The sequence below is a fragment of the Camellia sinensis genome, chromosome 14 (assembly GCF_055761805.1).
Source record: "Camellia sinensis isolate YWXY chromosome 14, ASM5576180v1, whole genome shotgun sequence".
NCBI classification, from domain to species: domain Eukaryota; kingdom Viridiplantae; phylum Streptophyta; class Magnoliopsida; order Ericales; family Theaceae; genus Camellia; species Camellia sinensis.
The window spans coordinates 121,630,500-121,652,861 of record NC_138974.1 but is presented as its reverse complement, the minus strand read 5'-3'; the positions used below and the strand labels follow the sequence as shown (position 1 = coordinate 121,652,861).

The 22,362-nt window shown below is 34.7% G+C and overlaps 2 protein-coding genes across 2 annotated transcripts; one reads left to right on the top strand and one right to left on the bottom strand.

The window, feature by feature from the left end:
- The first annotated feature begins 8,618 nt into the window (after window positions 1-8,618).
- Window positions 8,619-12,394, top strand: LOC145807271 (uncharacterized). The gene is made up of 13 exons (XM_082905229.1): window positions 8,619-9,290; window positions 9,395-9,538; window positions 9,630-10,508; window positions 10,596-10,652; window positions 10,764-10,846; window positions 10,923-11,022; window positions 11,122-11,217; window positions 11,292-11,393; window positions 11,511-11,648; window positions 11,732-11,841; window positions 11,942-12,008; window positions 12,116-12,212; window positions 12,351-12,394. The coding sequence occupies exons 1-13, from the start codon at window positions 8,619-8,621 to the stop codon at window positions 12,377-12,379; spliced, it is 2,574 nt and encodes an 857-aa protein (XP_082761355.1). The 3' UTR covers window positions 12,380-12,394.
- A 1,661-nt stretch (window positions 12,395-14,055) lies between these two features.
- On the bottom strand, window positions 14,056-22,136 carry LOC114270055 (protein FAR1-RELATED SEQUENCE 5). The gene is made up of 6 exons (XM_082905948.1): window positions 21,706-22,136; window positions 19,662-19,761; window positions 18,985-19,063; window positions 15,040-17,158; window positions 14,641-14,939; window positions 14,056-14,335 (listed from the first exon to the last, which is right to left on the bottom strand). Exons 4-6 carry the CDS (start codon window positions 17,151-17,153, stop codon window positions 14,313-14,315), a joined length of 2,436 nt encoding a protein of 811 aa, XP_082762074.1. The 5' UTR covers window positions 17,154-17,158; window positions 18,985-19,063; window positions 19,662-19,761; window positions 21,706-22,136; the 3' UTR covers window positions 14,056-14,312.
- Between the last annotated feature and the right edge of the window lie 226 nt (window positions 22,137-22,362).

The window sequence follows — 22,362 nt, the reverse complement described above, 5'->3', positions numbered from 1 at the left end:
TTAATTCACAACATTAAATACAAAGGGTGTATCTCTTATGAAAGGGTACCTAGAGTCCTATAAATATAGGACCACCCCATACATCAACTTCGCTGCTTGTACTCTCTCCGTCTTTCTTTTCCTCTATGTTCTCATATTTATTTCTAGGCAATTTGAAAAAGACTTCACACTCCTTTCTACCATTGATTGTGCAACGTGAAACATTTTGTGAGATTCTAGGTTGTACCTTGGAATGGTATTACGTTGTCAATACTTGCGTAAAGGGAGGACAATACGACTTTAGGACATCAATTTCTTGTACCTCTCATAAATCTCGCAGACAATTTTTTTTCCCTTCTTTCATTATTATTTTTTGTTCATTGATTTCTTGTTTTTTGATTTTATCTTTTATTGTATTTTTGTGATAGTTACTATATATTTAATTGTTTGTGATGTTTAAATCCCCCACAAATCTGAGCTTCAGATTCAATCAGAAGATTTTTCGATTGTGCAATAACTTGGAGCATAAGCGAAACATAATTCATTGTGTAAACTATTCAAACAATTATTTTGACCAGGTGCAAACAAATTTGGAGCATAACATGGGCATAATTAATGTGTAAACTATTCAAACATTTACAAGGACTCTGTTTGTTGAGTTTTGCGAACTTGTTTTTTGAATTTGTTTTGAAAGATAAGGAAATAGTTTGACAAAAATAAATACCGAAAAGATATTTTCCAATTGTATTGCCTAAAAAAGAGAAAACCATATATTTATAAATAAAAAAAAACGAAAACAAAAAAAAGAGAAAACAGTATGAAAATAAGGAGTGTTTTGCAAGACTCTAGCAGAGGATGGTTGTTAATAATTTGCATTGCTCCCTGTGGCCTTTTCTGTATTTGCTACCAGCTTTGGTATCAGCTGTCCAAGACTCTAGCAGAGGATGCTGCCTGGAAGTTTGCGAAAGAGAAAGGCATTGACAAGGTTGCAATAAACCCAGCAATGGTTATTGGTCCTCTGTTACAACCAACACTTAATACAAGTTCTGCTGCTATCTTGAACTTGATAAATGGTAAGTATTCTTTACATAGGAATAATCCTTGTGCATTTATACTTCCTTTTATCTTTTGTGAGTGACTGCATTGGCATTCTCTATCTAATATTTAGGCATTGTATGGAATGGTATGCAAGCTATATAAAACTTTACATATGATGAAAGGAAGAATGTCTTATTGGCCAAGATGCTGTATCTTTCGGAGCCTCTAAATACGCACCACATATTCACTCAGTACTATTTACTCAATTTGATTTTTTTGATTTTCTCAATCCAGACCATCAATTTTCAAGTAATAACCAAGATGCTCTCATCTTCTCCGACTTTCAAACCCTATCCTAACCCTAACGCTAACGCTAACCATCTCCATCGTCACCAATGGCTGCCACCCTCTCCACAACTGCATCCTCTCCTTGTCACAACAACCCTCTCGTCCATCACTGTAGCCTCCCCAGCCCCTCCTTCAAACCTTAGAAGAAAAGAAGGCTGGGGAGGAGGCGAGATGGGAGGGAAGAAAAAGATGACAGAAGGAGGAGAGCTAGGGCGGTGAAGACGTCAGCAGATGCAGTGAGGAGTAGTTGGTGGCGGTAGAGAGAGGGCTGGGGAGGGGCAATGACGTTGGGGACAGCATGGGGAGGGGCAATGAGGCTGGAGAGGAATTAGAGAGAGACGACAAGGCTAGGGGGTGGCAAAGAAGGGAGGAGATCACAGTGGTAGCAATGGTTGGTGGTGTGTACTGAGAGATGGTAGTGTAGGTGGTATGTATCAAGAGATGGGTGATGCTATGGTACATTTTGGTGTACCATACATTTAGTTATGAACTTATATGATTTTATATCATAACCTATACCATATTAGTCATAACTATCACCATATTAACTCATAACTTAGTTATATTTAATTATTTATTTATACCATATTACTTCATAACCAGGTCATAACTAAGTTATTAAATAATTTTTCTCTTAAGTTAGGCAACCGGTGTAACAGGTTACCAAACCCAACAGATCAAAGTCAGAAGCCCAACAGTCCCGAAGCCAGTTCTCTGGGCTCTTGCTCTTGCTCTTCTCTTCTCCTCCCTCCTCTCTTCCACCATAGCTGGAGCTTCAGCCATTGCTGAAGACCACCAGCCCCGTTGGCGTCGGGACCACCACTCTCTCAGTCGTGTACCAGGTTACCAAACCCAACAGAGCAAAGTCAGAAGTCCAACAGTCCCGAAGCCAGTTGGCCTCCCTCTCTGTCGTGCTCTTGCTCTTGCTCTTCTCTTCTCCTCCCTCCTCTCTTCCACCATAGCTGGAGCTTCAGCCATTGCCGAAGACCACCAGCCCCGTTGGCGTCGGGACCACCACTCTCTCAGTCGTGTACCAGGTTACCAAACCCAACAGAGCAAAGTCAGAAGTCCAACAGTCCCGAAGCCAGTTGGCCTCCCTCTCTGGGTCGTGCTCTTGCTCTTGCTCTTCTCTTCTCCTCCCTCCTCTCTTCCACCATAGCTGGAGCTTCAGCCATTGCCGAAGACCACCAGCCCCGTTGGCGTCGGGACCACCACTCTCTCAGTGTAACATCTGTCTTCCTTGCTCTGTTTTTGTGTTTTTGAGTTATATGGTTTGAGTTATGCAGATTTTATTATGGTGTGCAGATTTTAGTGTGTGCAGATTTTATTTTTGAGTTATTATGGTGTGTGCAGATTTGAGTTATGATGGATACATTTTTAGAAGTGTTTAAGAAGTGTTAGTCCCCATTACATGTCTGATATGAACATGGCTTCCCTCCATGTCCATGCTACTTAGTTTGATTGAATTAAATTTACAACCCTCATACCCCTATGGTCCTGGTAATGACCTTAAACTGCCCATCATAGTTTGTCTAGTAAAGATCTTCAAAGGTACAGAAAGATTATGCTATTGCACTAACTTTTTCATAACATGCTTTAATGCAAAGAGAAAATCTTTTCAGTAATTTGACAGGTTCTAGCGAAAATCGAACCAAAACCAATTGTGTGATTGGATTGATGTGAGGATGGAGAAGAAATTGAAAATAAAATGAGAATCTAACAATGTGATCTATTATATTGGTTTTGGTGAGGACTCCCAAAGGCTAAAAGTACATGCACATAGTGATTAGTGGCAGTATGTGGGCATGCATATGTGGTTAGATTTCCATTTTGCTCTATTGGCACGTGCCATCACCAACTAATGATACAATTACATATGGATAGTAAACCCCACTTTTAAGATATTACATCTTTCATACTAATTTAGTAACCGCAACATATACACGGTGCTCTAGACGGTAACATGTCATCGGATGGTGATACTAAGTGTTTATCACCGTTGCATTGAATATGTTTCCTCTCTCTCACAATATCCACACAATAGCCATTAAAGTAACACTAAAAATGATGCATCATTATCACAGTTCAGCAATGTACTGTTTCAAAATGTACCCATCTGGTTACACTCTAATTCGAATTGTGACTTGTCTCTATGTTTGACAGAAATTGTGAAGAGTATAGAAATCTAGGTAAAAGTAGTTATCTCTAAACAATCAAAAATCACCAACGATTATGTTTCACAAATAGTTCGCTGCAAATAATTAACCATGTTTGAGTCTTAAAATGAAAGTAATCACTACACACGTTGGCGTCGGGACCACCACTCTCTCAGTGTAACATCTGTCTTCCTTGCTCTGTTTTTGTGTTTTTGAGTTATATGGTTTGAGTTATGCAGATTTTATTATGGTGTGCAGATTTTAGTGTGTGCAGATTTTATTTTTGAGTTATTATGGTGTGTGCAGATTTGAGTTATGATGGTTTGTGCAGATTTTATTGGATCTTGAATGCTTATTGAGTTATACGGTTTGCAAATTTTATGGTGTTTTATGGGTTGGGGTTTTCAATTTTCCTTTCTTTTGTATTTTCCTCTGCTTTCTCGTTAGCCACACACACACACAGAAGATGTGCGTGAGTGTGTTGAAATCAAAGGTATGATGGAAGAGTCTGACAATAAATAAATAAATTAATTAAAAAATATTATTGTCAATTTTAAAATTTCGACAATATTGAAGTTTTTTTGGCAGTCATGGCAAATCTTTTGTGCATGCTTTAGTTATCTCTTTGGGGTCTTTGTGCATTTTGGACTATTTTTGGATTTTGAATTTGTGAAGCAATTTGTTGAGAGAAAATAATAAGGAAGAGATTTTTGTGAAAAAATTCATTCTCTATTTCATTCACAAATCCCTTTTTTTTTTCTTTTTTTTTTTGTGAAGATTTTTTTTTTCTTTTCATTTACAAATCTTTGCACAAATCCTTTTATTTCTTGCAAATTCATGGTATGTTTATGTATGCCTCATATATACTTACATTTACATCACTGTTGCTTTCTTGTTGGTGCAACCCAATTGAATTTGTTGTAGAATCTGCAATGGTTTGTAATTAATGTCCATGAAAAACAAATCATAACATTTTAATATATAATAATAACATACATTTTCGTTCTAATTTTAAAAACGTTACTAATGCATGATGGATAGACACTCGCATGTTTGTGGCTCCCATTTTGTGTGAGATCCATAAACATGTGAGTATTTGTATATCATTATGTGATTTATTTTATATCAGTAGTATTTTTTAGTCCTTAATCTTTTGAATAATTTCGTAAAAATCTCAAAACACAAGAATCTTGAAAATTGTTGTGTAGTGAAAAAATAAAAAAGTGAAATGCCAATTAAATATAAGTTTTAAATTTCTTTTCTCTTTTCTATTCTCTTCTCAAATCTTTTCAAAATTTAAAATTCAAACACAACTTAAAAAAAATTAAATTCGCAACAAATGATAGAGAAGGCAGAGAAACAAGGACCTATTTGGGTTGTGGTTGGGAGAGAGCAATTAATGCTTCCTTTCTAATCAGTGGGACAGTCACAGACATCATTCTCAACCAAACATGCACCTCCATGGAAACAGAAAATGTCACCACATGGTGCCCCTGCAAGCTCACAGTGCTCTCCACTATGCCCTGTTTGGCACTGGCATTTATAACTCTCACCCTGAACTATCTCCTCGCAAGTCCCTCCATTTCCACACCAAAATGAGTTAGTCCCATCACACATTGTCATTTCCTCATCACAAAACCTCCCCCTGTTAATCAAAACAATAGAACACAAGAAGTTCCATGATGTTTCAATTCCATGAATCTAATCAACTAAAAAACAATGAGCATCAAGTATAGAGACAAAATTCTTTCTTTAAAAAAAAAACTAATAAAATACAGTACTGACAACACTATATTTATTTTGGATAGAGTCACATTCTATCAAAATAAATGCAATATTAATACTGATAGTATGACATTTATTTTGAAAGGAGTCACACTCTATTAGAATGAATGTGATATAGGCCGCATTTTTTCAATATACTTTTGTATGACAAATTTATGTTTATAACATTATTAATTATATATAATACCAAAAAAGTGCTTGTTGAAGAATTTCAAGATTTTCTTATATTGGTGTTTGGTACATTAATGATTCAAGTTGGTATGAAAACTTCCATTGAAAATCATATGGTTATAAATTGAGAAATAGTTTCAAAAATTGCACAAAATATAGTGTTGGCAGCACTGCATTCATTCTAGATGAAATTATACTAGAATAAACGTAATGTTGGCAATACTACATGTTGTACATTTTTCTATGAAAAAATTGTGTTCGTAGCATTACTTGTTTCTTTTTCTTCTTCTTCCATTTATTTATTTATTTTTTTAAATCTTGCTAAAGAATTTCAATATTTTCTTATAATGGTGTCTAGCACAAGAATGATTTAAGTGTTGTATGAAAACTTCCATTGAAAACCATATATATATATATATATGAGTTTGAATGAATCAGGCAAGTTAGATTTACCCTTGGAAAGGTCGATCACCATCTAAAATGGTGGAAGGGTCTGGAAGATTGCAAATACAGTAGCCAGTGCTGTTGCATGATCCAGTTTTGCATCTGTCGTCATCACACGGTAGAGCAGCAGCAGCTTTCACAATATTGGTTGATCCAAGAAACAGAGATAGTATAATTAGATACACAACTCCCATGCCAATTGACATTTCAAGAATATGAGAGAGAGAGAGAGAGAGAGAGAGAGAGAGAGAGAGATTGTGATTGCTTCATCTCATTTTTTGAGATTTGTGTGTAATGAATGTGATAGTCTTTGGATTTAAGCAAGGTGTCAAGAGATAGAGGAAATGGGATTTTTATTTTTTTATTTTTTGGAACCTTACCAAGTAGTAAATCTTATATACCGGTAATTACCTACAAATTACACGTATCAATTAAGACGGATAGAACGCCAAAAGAAGTCAAACTTTAAATGTTTCAATTTTCCAGTTCGTCCTAAGATAAGCCTTTTATTATTTAGTAATACTACATGTTTATTATATTTATAAATATCAAAATGTTGTCTATATTCATTCTATGCAAGGACTCACAATACGGCAATTCAATCTCAACCCTTCCTTTATAATCCAAGCAACTCTCTTACCACAATTTCTGAGATAGGAAAATCACCTATGTTTCAATACAGAAACTGAGGCTGAGCTTCTAAGTACATGCACTTTGTTTCTTTTCTTTTCTTTTCTTTTACTTGAATTCAAACATAAAATAAGCTAAACTTCTTCTTGAATTTTTTAACTTCTGCACAGACCAATCTATAGATATATGGAAAAGTATTATTAACTTCTTCTTGAATTTTTTTTTTCCTCTCTCAGCTTTTGCCTTCATCAGAGCTCCCGTGGATCACTCTGACCACTCTTACCGTTGTTCACTCCGGCTGCGACATCACTTCGGCTGCTCGACATCCTGCTCGGTTAGTTTAGAAAATATTCAACACACTACTATACTTCTATAATTAGTTCTCTATACTGGTATAAGACAGTATATAATCCTTGAAGCTAAGCTTCTATATAATTCTTGAAGCATATTGATATTAACTACCCCTGTTTGGCTCCCATTTTTTTCTTCGGTTTTTAATTTTAGTAAATTTTATATGCAAACATATATATAGGTTGCTAATATAACAGGTATGGATCCAAATTCATTAAATCTACATTTCAAGCTCCTACTGTATCATCCCAAATAGATAGATAAAAGATGTATATTCTACATTTATATCTGGAGGGATTGTAAGCACTTTGTACAAACTTCATTTCCTTCCACCATCAATCTACTTAGTGACAAGTAACAAAGGGTGTAATAGAGATTACATTTTCCCCTCCCCTTATCAGACTACATTTTCATGTCCTAAATACACTAGAAAATTGGCATTTCAAAAAAATCAAAATCAGTTCTCAATTCAATTTCCAATAAAACTGCAGAAAATTGGGTGTCTTATATGATTTCACAATTCTTATTTTTCTTTTCAATCATCTTCTTAACAACAAACAAATCGTTTTTTGTATTGTAAAACAAAATGGTAAATGAAGGACCAACCTCAAAATGAACCAACCAATTGTTAATTCCTGCTCCAAACCCTTATCAAGATGGTAAGCCGGGGGAGACCCATCCAAACAAACTGCACAATATCAGAATCCCAACAAATTGCTTTCCTAAACATTTATAATTTTCAAGTGCTTTATGTGGTTCAAGCCATCCCCAAACCCATGCAGAGAATAAAAAAAAAAAATTAGCAAGATAAAATATGGGAAAGTGAACCACAACATAGCTAAAACCAAAGCAAGTAAAACCAGTTAATAAAGATATTCAACCTTCTGACTGTATACCTAAAGTGAGACTTGAAGGAGCAAAGGAGCTATACATAACCATGACATCGTTTTTTATTTTTTTTCTACAATAGTCCCAAAAATAAAATAAAAAATAATGTCGTTTTATTATCAATTCGTATGGTGCCAAAATATTTGGCTCCTTTTTGCGACAAAAAAATTTCCTTACCAAATTACAAATTTTGTCCAAAAAAATTAACTTCTTTAATCTATTTTTTATGCTAATGTGACCTAAGCTACTGGGGTATCATTTTTTGTTTATGATTAGAATTTTTTTTAGTGTCTTTCCTTTTTACATTGGAAACATAGTCTTTGTTAACTACATTATTATAAAACAAATCCATTCATGTGTGCATGTCGTGCATTTGATGAATGTACTATAACCTTTAAGATTTTTGTTTGTTTGTTTTTTTTCCTAATCAAAGATATTATGAGTTTATTTTTCTTGTCTTTCTTTACAAGGAATTCTGATTGAAGCCTAATGGATAAGCCGACTGATCCTCCAAAGCGCCCGATCACTCCATTCATTTTCTTTTGGTATTTCGTTAATATCTATTTGTATGTAGTTATATATTTTCCATTATACGAATTCTTATATTCATTTTCATATGTTTATAGCCAAGAACAATCAATGGAGTTAAAAAAAACCCAAATGAAAGTAGACGTGAAGGTAAGTGCAACGTATTCTTGTTGTTTGTAGTATTCCTTTTGTACTTGTAAGCTTGTATGTAATTGTTCATATGATTTTATGCATGTAATGTAGGCTATTGGGGACAAATGGAATCAACTTCCTGAAGAAGAAAAAAATAAGTATATACAAATGGGAAAGCTGCAATCTGAACAATATGCCCAATTAAAAACTGTGGTCCAACAAAAGCCTCCAAAAGTAAAAATTCAAACCCGAATTGAGCTTACATCAATTTGTAAGATTATTAGAAGGTTGGACAAAGCACAACAACAAGCAGTGAGTGATATGGGGTTTCATGGCATCCTAAGCCTTAGGTGCACGCACATAGATCATGACTTGTGTCATTGGTTAGTTCAGAACTTTGATCCTTCAACTCATTCATTGAATGTCCACGGTCTTCGAATGCTTCTCACCGTAGAAGATGTTCATGAGTTGATGGGATTACCTTCCAATGGTCTACCTGTGAAGTTAACAGAGTCTGTAGATGAAATTACAAACCTATGTGATGAAATTGCGATGAAGAATAAATTTGTTCCGCTCACATCTTTGAAATCTTATCTGCTTGAAACAAAAGATGCTGGAACTGAATTTAAAAGGAAATTTGTCTTATACATCATTGGAGCCCTCTTGTGCCCCACCACAAAGGCAGGCGTACACCAATCATTCATTAAAATGGTTAAAAATGTTGAGTCCATCAGTCAATTCAATTGGGCAAAGCACACCCTTGATTTTCTTGTCGACCGCATTGCCATTGCCAAGGTCAAAGAGCGGTCTGCTATGTGCGGCTGTTTGCTTCTTCTAATGGTACTTCCCCTTGATGTGTAATTATTTCATCTATTATTTTTTATTGTATATTGTCTAACACACATTAAAATGACTTCTTTTTTTGATTTTTTTTTCCCATGTAGTTATTTTACTTGGAACAATTTGCTCGCAAAAGGGAGTTGGTGGCTACTTCCAACTCCATTCCTCGCTTATCCTATTGGGGCAATTCAGAAATTAAGCAGGGTTTGAATCAAATTAAAGCTTTGGGAGGATATTTAAATGTTGAGGTAAATATTTACAACACATGACTTTTTATAATTATAGCTCAATTTACATTACACCTATGACATTAACAAGTTATTGTATATCTGTGAATAGGTGGCTTTGCCTAACATTGGTGAAAAGTCCAATGCAGTAACTCTTAGCCAGGGAAGAATTGACAAGAATGATGACTCCCGATTGGCTAAAGTTGAGAAACAAGTCATTGAAATTCATGCCCTTTTGGTCCAAGGCCACAAGGACACAAGGCAAGATGAGGATGACAAACGTCTAACCAAAGTGGAGAATCAAGTTGAAAAAATTCTTGAGTTGTTAGAAAAACACATGCCAGTTGATGGAGAACAAGTTAAAACACCACCAACCAAACTACTTGCGGAGCAGCGATTGGTCAAAATGGAGAACCAAGTTGGTCAAATTCTTGAGTTGTTAGAACGATGCATTCCAATTGATGGTGGAAATGTTAAAACACCACCAAGCAAACTACATGAGGAGCATCGAATTGACATTGAAATGGTTGGTCTCGATGATAGTGGTATCGAAAAGGTTGCAGCCAATTCCCCGAAGTTTGTAGATGAGGATGAGATAAGGAATATGAATGACAAAAAACCAATGGAAACTTTGCATTTGAGAAAAACAAAACCAATCCTCACACCACCAAATGCAAAGGCAGTTGCAAAGAAACGAGCCAAATTAGTTGGTGGGAAAGCATTAAATAATGAACAACTTTCTATTCCACAAAAGGGGAGATTGCGCGCAAAAAAGAGCGATACAAAGGCAGTCGAAATGAATGCTGTAACAATGTCATCATCATGTAGTGTTGTTCGTGGTCCTCAGACTCGAGGGACCCAGAATTGCAAAGCCAGTCAGTGGTTGCGTACACCTTTTGTGAAATTTGATGTAAAGAAGAAAAGACCACAGTTGAAGCCATCGTCAACTGACAACAACATTGACAATAATATTCATGACAATCTCGATGAAGTAAACTAAATGATTGTGTCTCAAAACATATTTGATATATGTGTAACAAATAGTGCTTGTTTCTTACTTTTCTTTTACTTGTATCAGCTATTTGATAATTTACTTGATCAACTTGGGGGTAATGTTGTTCCTGAAATCCCAAAGGTTTGGAACTAACTATTATAGTATTTTTTGTATATGTGGTTATTTTGCGCTAACATACACTAACCAAGCTTGATTTGTTTTATGCACTATTCTTCTCAATACCTTTACAAGTCATCCGTGCCTTTGCCAGACCCATTAAATGACTATGACAGTCTCGTTCTACGATATGCATTTGATGAATCTCTTTCAGAAGGGTACAATTTGACTACCTTTAACTTGTTATGTATGAAGTACTATACCTTTTAACTCACATAGTTATCCATGTGCTAGGGAATATCTTGTACGAATGAAACTGCACTACGTGGAAGTACAATTTGCCACACGGAAGGAATTGTGGTCCTTGAAACCATATCAGTGGATATCCTCGTGTGTAAGACTTTTCTCCTTCTCCTATTTTATTTGCTACCATTCCATCATCCAAGTCACTTTACTTTGCCTATTCATAAATTTCATATATTTTGCACTGCAGATTATAAATCTCATTGTTGTGAAATTGACAAATAAACAAAGGAAAAAGTTTCCAAATAAGGATCACAAGGTTTGGTACTTTCCGACCCATGTATCGGTAAGTATTAGCCATACCTAAAGACTTTTTTTATTTAGGCACAAGTTATTTATATGTTAAAATTGAATATGCAGCAAAAGATTTTGTGTCAACCTTCTGATGACACAATGAAAGATATAGTAGAAGATTATTTTGGAATTTACAGATACACTGGCCCCCTTCATGCTTGTGAGGAGGTAACATGATAAAATACTACTATTACCCAATTTCCAAATTTACCATGCACAATAACATTTGATCCATGTTATGTATTTATTTATTTTTTGCATGTACATTCGACGTTATATTTTTAGATTTACATGCCCTTCAACCATAGAGAAAACCACTGGTTGTGCTTGAATGTAAACATGGAAAAACGGGTTGCCTATCTATTCGACTCCAGCAGATGTATTGGCACCGATGAGGATCGAAAAAATCAAGCTACATTATTGGTAATAGAATAACCATTATGATACCCCACTTGTATCCACTTTTTTGTTTCTTGATCATGTACCTTACTACCTACCACCAACAGGTACAATCATTGCATAAGCTGCTTCAATATGCGCATGGAGAAGATTACGTTCAAGATGTTAGTTCGTTTGCATTTCAATGGTTGGAAGACATGCCACGCCAAGACAACAAGTAATACACTACATTATCGTTCTTGATTTTTAAATAAGCATTAATGTTATAATCTCTAAGTTCGTTGACTCTATTGTTACAACTACACTCATTCCTATAGCTATGATTGTGGTCTTTTCGTCATCAAATATATGCAAGGGAAACCTTTGCCTTCAGGTGTAATCAAGGTACTTACATTTATACCCAACTGTCCACTTATCAGTATCTTATGTTTTATGAAGACTAATTTTATAATGTGTGATGTTTTTACGTACTCACTACTTTTGGCATGTAGTTTGACTATTTGCATAGGGCTCGCTTGTTACTTGATCTTGTGATATACAAGCATAATTCAGCTCCTATTGTTGGTGATATCGCACAATATAAAGCTGGTGATGCTCTATTCTTTTTTATTTTTCATAAGTTCGTACAATCAATGACGTTATCGCATTTCTTAAACTCGTGAACTTTGAGTTTATAACTCAACCTTTGTTATAAAATTATATTCTCAAGTGTGCTACCTTGTGCAGAACTCAGAGCTAGGGGTGAATTGAAATAGAAGTAGAGGCTATACGACTTTTGTGATCCTGAAAGAAGGAAAGATAGTGGATAAGGTTGTGGGAGCGAACAAAGACGACTTTGATTTTAATTGATGTATTTAAAATTTGAACATGAATTGTTTCTATTCTTGGGTATGCAATGCATTTTTTTTTTTTAATTTTTAATTTGAACATGAATTTTGCTTTCAAGCTTTAGTTTATTTATTAATTTAATATACATCAATTATTAGTTCTTAATAATCGTTTATGACAGGTATAAATATCTATCGCTATATTTAAATGTCAAGCTTAGCACAATTAAAAAGAAAAGAAAAGGCTATGGCAGCGTTTTTTAAACGTCCCTATATCCCAGCCCCAACGGTTGGATTTTTAAAATGTATAAATATCTATGACGGCGTTTCAAAAGCGTCGCTAAATATCATAGTGACGTCATAGTACCGTTAGGGTAGGACATTGGGCGGCGTTTATTTTTCATGATTTCAAAAATAAAACTAATCATTTTTACTATTATGCAAAAACAGTTTTGAAAATTTCAAATAACAACATTAAAGTTTCTTATAAAAAGTATACTTCAAAAAAAAAAAAAATGTTGTTCGTTTTCGTTTTTTCTATTTTCAAGAATACAAAACATTAAAATAAAACAATACCAAAGTGTTTTAGCTTGTGTCTATTCATTTTTCTCTAGGAACCATGCAAGAAAAATAATGTTTTGAAAAATTCCTATGCATTCTTCCTTGAAACCCAACTAGGTTGCAAACGAACCGAATCAAAATTTTCAATGTTTAAGCTCGTTTATTAAGAATTAGTCGAACTCGAGCTTGAGCAAGTTTTAGTCGAGCTTCAAAAATCGAACTCAAGCTCAGCTCGTCAAATATTTGTTGAACTCGAGCTCGCTCAATTACATAAACGAGTCAAGTTCAAACTCGAACTTAAAAATGAATTAAATTTAAATTAATTTACTTATTAAAATTAAAAAAATACAAAATTATTATTAAAATATATAATAATACTTATATTAATAATAAATTTCAATTCGTTAGCAACCCTAAACCCAGCCCAACCAAACCCCAGTAAGAAATTTTTGCTTCTCATTTATTTTTTTTAAAATTAACTTTTTCCTTTCCTTAACAAATTCAAGAACCAAAAAAGAAATCACAATTCAGGCTTCTCTAATTTTCCGTGGCTATATTATCTCAATCACTTCACAAAATAATTATATGTATCCCATACCTAAAATAAACGTAAAAGAGATAAAATATGGATAACAAAAACACATTTAAAAAATTCCCAGTCAAGAGTAAATTCAGATACTTCGCAAAATCTGCTGTCAAGAATGGCAGAGGCAGCTACTTCTATAAATTAGAACAATACAGTGTGTGATACCAAATGACAATTTGGCCATTTTCAAGAGAATATTTTATGGGAAAAAACGATCGAATAATGACCTTCAATTTTCTATATGCACTTGCTGTTGTGCATTTGCTTCGAAAATGAGCAAAAACACTAAACAAAATGGCTTTATAGCCTTTGCTAGTGCAACTGTGGTCTAAAATTTATATTAAAACCTTACACATATATACATCTTAAAGAATTCATCCATCAACGATATTAAAACCACACACATATATACATCTTGAAGTGTCTTTTGATGAACCTGGACGGAAGATCAACAATATTGAAAAGCAAGTTACTATTGCAAGGCAGTGTAGGATTTCTTACAACCTCATTTGGTGAATGATAATTCCTTACAAAATTCTTTCTTCAAGGAAAAAAGGAAGTGTGCATACAAAATATGAACTTCCATACAGCAAAACAAATATCCATCAACCATCATTTAAGAGTATTTATACAAAATACTAACAGATTTAAGTCCTCAAAAAAAAATTTAAAAAAAATCTTAGTTTAGCTTCCAATATCACCCGCTCGATCATATCAACTATTACCCACAGCAACACCTGCAGAAACAAATTATATTGTCGTTAAGGTTTGTTCACTTGAAATCTATGATTCAAATCATAACAAATTGAATTTTGATATATTGGTCATTACACACTGTTTTGTCATTTTCTGGTCGTAAATTATTTATTTCCATAATCAAGTTGTAAACATCATAATCAGTTATGACATCTAAATGTTCTAGCTAAAATCTATCTTGGCATATCAACAAATTAGAATTAAGCAGCCACACATAAAATTTGCAAAGCAAATGTAAACAAAATGAACATAATTTGAACTGAAAAGATGCCATAAAAGTAATTACCTAGAGACGTATCCGCATCAGTGAACGCTGAATTTTGGACAACTTGTGCATCGCAACTACGCAAGTCATTAACATCCTTGCTCAACTGCACTGGAGACGTATCCACATTAGTGACAAAAAGTCGTCTCTTCACAGGGTGAATCTTACATGGCCTCATATTATTCCTGGGACGCTTCGGTGTAAAAGGGGTGGGAGTACCAATTGGATCATAATCATCGTATTCCTCAAACAAATTTCTACCCACTTGTCCCGTTTTATGATTGTTTTGGGGGCAAGTTCTCCTCGTGTGGCCGACGACCCTACATTGTCAAGTAAATCACCAATCATTAAAGAGAACAAAAATGCCAAGACTACCTCACAACAAAAAAATTAAGACACAAAGCACAATATAATGTATACCTGCAACATTGGCATCGCCTTGGCTTTCGAGGTTTAGCCATGTAGGATCCCGCAGTATTCCCCTTCGTGTTCACTACTTTCGGATCCCCAACCCCAAATGGCGGTAGTGAACTTTTTCCTTCATCAACATTAGTTCCCTTGGCCATGCAAAGCTGCTTCATCCGACATGTCATAGTGAAAAATGCATTCCTAGCCTCTTCAAATCCTTCAGATGTTTGTGAGGCATAGTAACACATTTCAGTAAAAAAGGAGCAAAGAACCCCAAAGCGTGTCTCCTGTGTGAGAGTGCTAGAGAATTGGGCTTGGCAATGTTGTTCACCAACCTTTCTTGCTTGCTTTGTCCAACGATGCATCACACAACCTGGGGGAATTTCAGTCATGTGTTCACATTTCATCACAGAAATCATATGGCTGCAAGGAAGTCCAAAGAACTCAAACTTTTTGCAACTACATTTCATTATGCTAGTTGCGGGATGGTATGACACTTCCCATGTGGAACCAAATTCAGTGTACTTTGAAAATTTGTATATGCGATGATCGAACTCCTCTTTCCTTCCATCAAAAATCAACAATGCTTCCTCAATTATTTCATTACGGAACATTAAGAACAAACGTCTGGTAAAGATGGTTGCTGCATGTTTCTCTAGAGGCTGAAGTGCTGTGGTAAGACAAGGATCACTGTTGTCAGTTTTTGCCTCGGCATCCGCTTCTTTGTTCCGTAACCGATAAAGGGCCATGTCAAAACATCTAACAAATTCGAATAGTTTCAGTTTTCGTTTGAGGCGCTCATTGAAAAAAGCATGCATACCCTCACAACGCTGACTGCTCTTCATTCCAGCAAAAAAATGACCACGCAAATATGACTGAGCCCACATGCCTTTGTTGTTGTAGGTGTCTGATACCCACTTGTTATTTTGAAGGCCATATTTTCTAACCATCTTACTCCAAGCTTCCTCAAATACAACCTCATTCGCATCAAGATCCATGAGATGCTTGAAATGTCCCTCGAATCCATCAACTCGAACATTTCGCTTGGCATTTCTGTGCATATGCCAATTACATAGACGATGCTTGGCACTCGGGAAGACTTTTTGTATTGCCTCACGCATGGCCATATCCCCATCTGTCAACACTGACACCGGTCTTTTGTTATCCATGGCCTCTAACAACTTCTGCAAAACCCATGTGTATGTTGCAATTGTCTCATCAACAAGCAAGCTGCATGCAAATATGGTGGTTTCAAAATGGTTATTGACCCCGGCAAAAATAACAAAAGGTTTGTTATATGCATTCGTTTTATAAGTTGTATCGAAGACCAACACGTCACCAAATGCAGCATAGTCTAGGCGAGACCTTGAATCTGCCCAAAACAATTTGTCAAGCCGATTCTCTTGATCCTTGTCATACTTGTAAAAGAAGTAAGGGTCAGCATCAGCTTTTGCACATAAGTAAGCCAAAGCACACTCCGCATCACCATCCTTCATTTCTACTTTGCGCTCGGCTTGAATATAATTGTGCAAATCCTTGTGAATAAAGCCCACGTTCGCGAAAGACCCAGATTGTTGCACCAACAAATCCATTATCTGGCTTGTCTTGACACCAACATCGTGCAAAGTCTTTACTTGAGCTTTGTCGAGGATCTTTACAAACCTATGCGACCGAAGAAATGGCACACATGGTGATGTTGCCAATGGATGGTTATGTTCCATGTTAAAGTGAGTGACAATGTATTTGCCTACATCCAGATTGTACTTTATGCGGAAATGAGCATCACAACCAACTCTAGTCAATGCCCTGGCAGCTCTTTTTCGATCAATACGGGCCAAGTGTTGCTTTGCTCTTTGGCCTTGCCTTGAGCATACCCATTTTCTACTAAGAACCTTTGTTGCCTGCATTGTTCGCGTGTCTTTCCTAATGCTAAATCCCACAACTTTAGCATATTGATTATAGAAATCATTGGCATCCTCTTCTGAATTGAATTGCATTTCAAGAACATCGTTCTTGGTTAAACTTTGAATAGGGTCATTTGCATGGGAACCTAATTCTTCTTTATTCCCACAAACTTCGTCATCTTCAAGCTTGCGCTCAAATTTGGTACATCCAAAAGGATCCATGATAACTACATCAAAAACAATACGAAAAGAATAACATTATCTTATAAAATGAATGAAAATTCCTAAAATCACATAAGAGAATTTTATAAAAGAGCAAATAACAGACAAAAACAATAGTAGAATAATGTACATAGATTTAATGACATAGTTATTGAAAACATTCAATAACTTGCCATTAATGACATAGTTATTGAAAATCAAAATAAATAGAGAATGATTCTGTAATCTATTCTTCAATATCACGGAACGTCTTTTTTTCTTAAGACTTCAATAAAAGATTATTTTGGAAAACAAGGAATAATTCATTATGAATTAAGACCCATTTTCTAGTAAGAACCTTTGTTGCCTGCATTGTTCGCGTGTCTTTCCTAATGCTAAATCCCACAACTTTGACTTATGCTCCTTGTATAAGTTAAGATCTATTCTTCAATATCACGGAACGTCTTTTTGTCTTAAGACTTCAATAAAAGATTGTTTTGGAAAACAAGGAATAATTCATTGTGAATTAAGACCTAAGAAACTTCGGAATTCTGGACTAAATCAATGGAAAAACTGGTTAAAAGGTCATTATCAATACCATTTATCTCAAATTAGATGGTCTAGATTAATAGCAGGAAAATGGAAAAATAGAATCAATCAATGTCGTACAATTCAAAATCAATATTTAAACAAAGAGAATTCATAAAAAAAAGACCTATTAATACATTACAAAAAACAAAACGACTACGAAGTATATTCATTACCAAATCAAAATGAGAATTTTCAAAAATACTATAGATATAATCTTTCATCTTATAGATCTATTAATTATGAAAATAAGAGGGACCCATATATTTATGGATCACCATTCCAAGTAAATAAGAATCAAGAGAGTTCTTATAATTACAACACACATAAACATAGGGGCAAATTTTTTGATCACCATTCCAAGTAAATAACAAATTTTAAAATTCGCCAAAGTTATCAAAGCAAGTTATAACAATCAACTGTTCAGCTTGTGATGTATTTGCCCTAGAGTTCTTTCTTTTCAAACATGTACATTTCTCTGCACCCTCAAAATTATGTTTATTTTTGTCGTGGGTGGGAAGCAAAAGTATCAATTCAGAATTTCCAGACATTTACATGTCATTCAACAAATTTGAGTTCAACCAAAAATGAATTCAATCTCTCTCTTGTGACATCATCTCCCTCTAAAAAAAAGACAGTACACTCGCAAGTATCCTACTATCAATTAAAATAAACAAACAAAATAAAAGCACACCTGCCAGTGCCCTACTATCAATTAAAATAAACAAATAAATAAAAAAGACAACACAAATAAATAAAATAGCACACCCGCCAGTGCCCTGCTATCAATTAAAATAAACAAATAAATAAAAAAACACGGCACAAATAAATAAAATAGCACACCCGCCAGTGCCCTGCTATCAATTAAAAGAAACAAATAAATAAAAAAAGACAGCATAAATAAATAAAGTAGCACACCCGCCAGTGCCCTGCTATCAATTAAAATAAACAAATAAATAAAAAATACGGCACAAATAAATAAAATAGCACACCCGCCAGTGCCCTGCTATCAATTAAAATAAACAAATAAATAAAAAAGACAGCACAAATAAATAAAATAGCACACCCGCCAGTGCCCTGCTATCAATTAAAATAAACAAATAAATAAAAAAGACAGCACAAACAAATAAAATAGCACACCCGCCAGTGCCCTGCTATCAATTAAAATAAACAAATAAATAAAAAAAGACAGCATAAATAAATAAAATAGCACACCCGCCAGTGCCCTGCTATTAATTAAAAGCAAATAAATTAAAAAACACACCTGCTAATGCAACCGCTAGAGACGAAGGGATGGAGGAGGTATAGCTTTACTTCTACGTTAAGATGGAGAAATTGAGGACCTATAACAAACAAAAACAGAACATTGAAATAGAGTTAGTAAAAAAGACAATACGTAACGAAATTAAAATTTTACAAATTTTTGACGGATTGGCGGATTGGCGGATTGGCGGATGGATGCGATCGGTTTGGCGGTTTAAAATTTTACAAATTTTTGACATAATTTAACATGTAAACTTTCAAAAAAAATTACTAAATTAATGTGCACTTAATTCCTCAACCACCACCTATGTGCAATGCATACATGAACACTGCAGCTAGGTTGTTTATGTGTGCATGAGCAGGGCTCAACTATTGTAAGTTACATGTTAAATTGAGAGTAACCTGCTCATGCTCATTTGTAATAACCTAAGAAAAGAGACAAATTCAAAAGAACCTAAGAAAATCATATAAAATAGGTGAGCAAAGGAGCACCTGGAAACAACACCTTACAAAAAAATAAAAATAAATAAAAAGGTAGAAACAACTGTATGCAGTTCTAAGAAATAAAAAATCAGCTGAAACTGTGAAGCTTCTAGCTGCACATTCCCTACCAATTAATCTGACACACAACACTAGCAGCACAAAAGTAAACATTACTTCAACTCTAAAGCCACAAACCTTAACTAGATGCATTCACATTTCTCTGATTTGTGCATTTGAGGAATGTTAAAAGCCAACCCGGCTGCACAGCATCACCGGAGGAAACAAACAGAGCTATCTGCATCATAGAGCAAAAACCAAAACCAATTAAAGCCTGAGCTAATGTCATAACGTGTAATGCAAAGTTGATTGCTCCAGCCCATTATACCAATCTGATGCACACACTTTCGAGACTAATAGCAAAAGAATTGCATGTTAAACTGCACAAGGTTGTCGAACAGTGGTGGAGATGTTTTCATCACTCTCACTTTGCTTTAAACACCTCAAGCTGACATTATTGACTTCAAGGGAAATTAACAAATACTCATTTTTAAACTATGCAAAGCACATTAATATGCACATGAGTATGTTTAAAAAAGCTATCAATATTGGACCAAGAGCCAACAATAAGTAAAAAGGTAATACAATACTGAGATGCTGTGCTGCCATGAACACACAATACACAGATTGGTTTGCTGCTGAAGCAGAATCAACAACTTGACATATGATAGCCTCAATACACGTAAGATTTCAAATCACTGACTGAAATCATTACTGGAAAAAAAAAAATATCCCAAATGATTTACCAATAATAAACAATGAATTTGGTCAAGCTTAGTTATACTTTTGTGACTTAACCAAAACAAATACTACATTATAAATTTAATCAGAAAGTGGAAAAAAATAGAGGACAAAGTTGAAAAACAAGCAAGTTAAAAAAAAACCAATCACAAGACACCAATGAGGAGGTCCCTTATTAGAGGTAATAGGAATTATTTTTAATTGTTTGGATAAGAGGAGAAAATTTAAAAAGATTTCGATGGAAAATTGATGAAAGGATTGGAGTAGTTAATATCAAATCAAACTTTTTACTCAAATTTGGAACCAAATTAGATGAAAAAATTGGTGAAGGGCTGAAAATGATCTTAAGCAAACACTAATCTAAGAGCTAAATGGGTCTCAAGATAAGTAAAACAGAGTCCAAGTACAAACATTTGCATAACCAGATCACTTCAATATTACGCTACTATATATATAACATCACAAAAATAATTAAAACCTTTAATCAAAAAAAAAAATCTTTCAATAGATGAAATGAGAAGATTACCTTGGTTTACAAAACGTGAAATGAAAAAAAAAGGAGGCAACACAGGGGGGGAAAAGGGGGAAAATAAGAGGGCGGGCAGGTCGGGTGAACAGATAGAATTGGCGAATTATCCGTGACCCGACCCCAACCCGAGAAAATGAAAAAAAATAGACCCGCATCCGTCCACCACAGGTCACGCATCCACCCAAAGCTCGTCGGGTCGGGTCCGTGTGGCGGGTCAGGCCATCCGCTGCACACCCCTAATGGTTTCAACATTATAGAAAGCAAAGCACATTCACCCCTAATGGTGTCAGCTCTGTTTGATGAATCTAAAACTACCAAACTACTTCAAGTCGGCTTGAGAAAAACTCATTTGATATCGACTCGAAAATTTAACGAACCAAAGTTGAAGAAATTTTGCCCTAGAGTTCTTTCTTTTCAAACATGTACATTTCTCTAGTCCCTCAAAATTATGTTTATTTTTGTCGTGGGTGGGAAGCAAAAGTATCAGTTCAGAATTTCCCTGCTATCAATTAAAATAAACAAACAAATAAAAAAAGACAACACAAATAAATAAAATAGCACACTCGCCAGTGCCCTGCTATCAATTAAAATAAACAAATAAATAAAAAAAGACAGCACAAATAAATAAAATAGCACACCCGCCAGTGCCCTGCTATCAATTAAAATAAACAAATAAATAAAAAAAGACAGCACAAATAAATAACGTAGCACACCCGCCAGTGCCCTGCTATCAATTAAAAGAAACAAATAAATAAAAAAAGACAACACAAATAAATAAAATAGCACACCCGCCAGTGCCCTGCTATCAATTAAAATAAACAAATAAATAAAAAAAGACAGCACAAATAAATAAAATAGCACACCCGCCAGTGCCCTGCTATTAATTAAAAGCAAATAAATTAAAAAACACACCTGCTAATGCAACCGCTAGAGACGAAGAGATGGAGGAGGTATAGCTTTACTTCTACGTTAAGATGGAGAAATTGAGGACCTATAACAAACAAAAACAGAACATTGAAATAGAGTTAGTAAAGAAGACAATACGTAAAGAAATTAATGATTGTGGGGAGAAAAGAAAGAATATATGTACGAAAAAATATTATTTTGCACATCTTTTGACATTAACAAACTGCATAAACAATAACAAAGATGAAAGTCTACTACCTTTGTTCAAAGTCTCAATAACCATTACATAAATAAACACTTAAACAAATGTACCACAACCAACCGTTTGACCACTTCAACAAAAAATTAAATAAAAATATATACAAAAAAAAAATTAAATAAACAAATGTTCTTATAATTACATTCAACACACATTTTCCCTTTCCCTTTCCATTTCCAAATCCCTAGCTAAATCTATGATCCAAACATAACATTAAGGAAATATGATGGTTTCAACGTTATAGAAAGCAAAGCACATTCATATAATTTTCTTCTTCTTTTGTGTAGGACCTACTAAAAAAGCATAAAGTGGTTGGCCATTGGCTCAAAAATGGTTTGAGTTTATATATAATACAATACTAAAAATTATATATATATTTTACGAATGTATGTTGGTTGTACCCG

Excerpts from the sequence above, each read along its gene's own strand:
- LOC145807271 (XM_082905229.1), top strand. The coding sequence starts at position 8,619 with ATGGGAAAGCTGCAATCTGAACAATATGCCCAATTAAAAACTGTGGTC. Across the intron at positions 9,291-9,394 it reads GCTGTTTGCTTCTTCTAATG|TTATTTTACTTGGAACAATT; the intron begins GTACTTCCCCTT and ends TTTCCCATGTAG. Across the intron at positions 12,009-12,115 it reads TGCCTTCAGGTGTAATCAAG|TTTGACTATTTGCATAGGGC; the intron begins GTACTTACATTT and ends TTTGGCATGTAG.
- LOC114270055 (XM_082905948.1), bottom strand. The coding sequence starts at position 17,153 with ATGGATCCTTTTGGATGTACCAAATTTGAGCGCAAGCTTGAAGATGAC. Across the intron at positions 14,940-15,039 it reads AGGCGATGCCAATGTTGCAG|GGTCGTCGGCCACACGAGGA; the intron begins GTATACATTATA and ends TTGACAATGTAG. Across the intron at positions 14,336-14,640 it reads TGATGCGGATACGTCTCTAG|GTGTTGCTGTGGGTAATAGT; the intron begins GTAATTACTTTT and ends TTGTTTCTGCAG.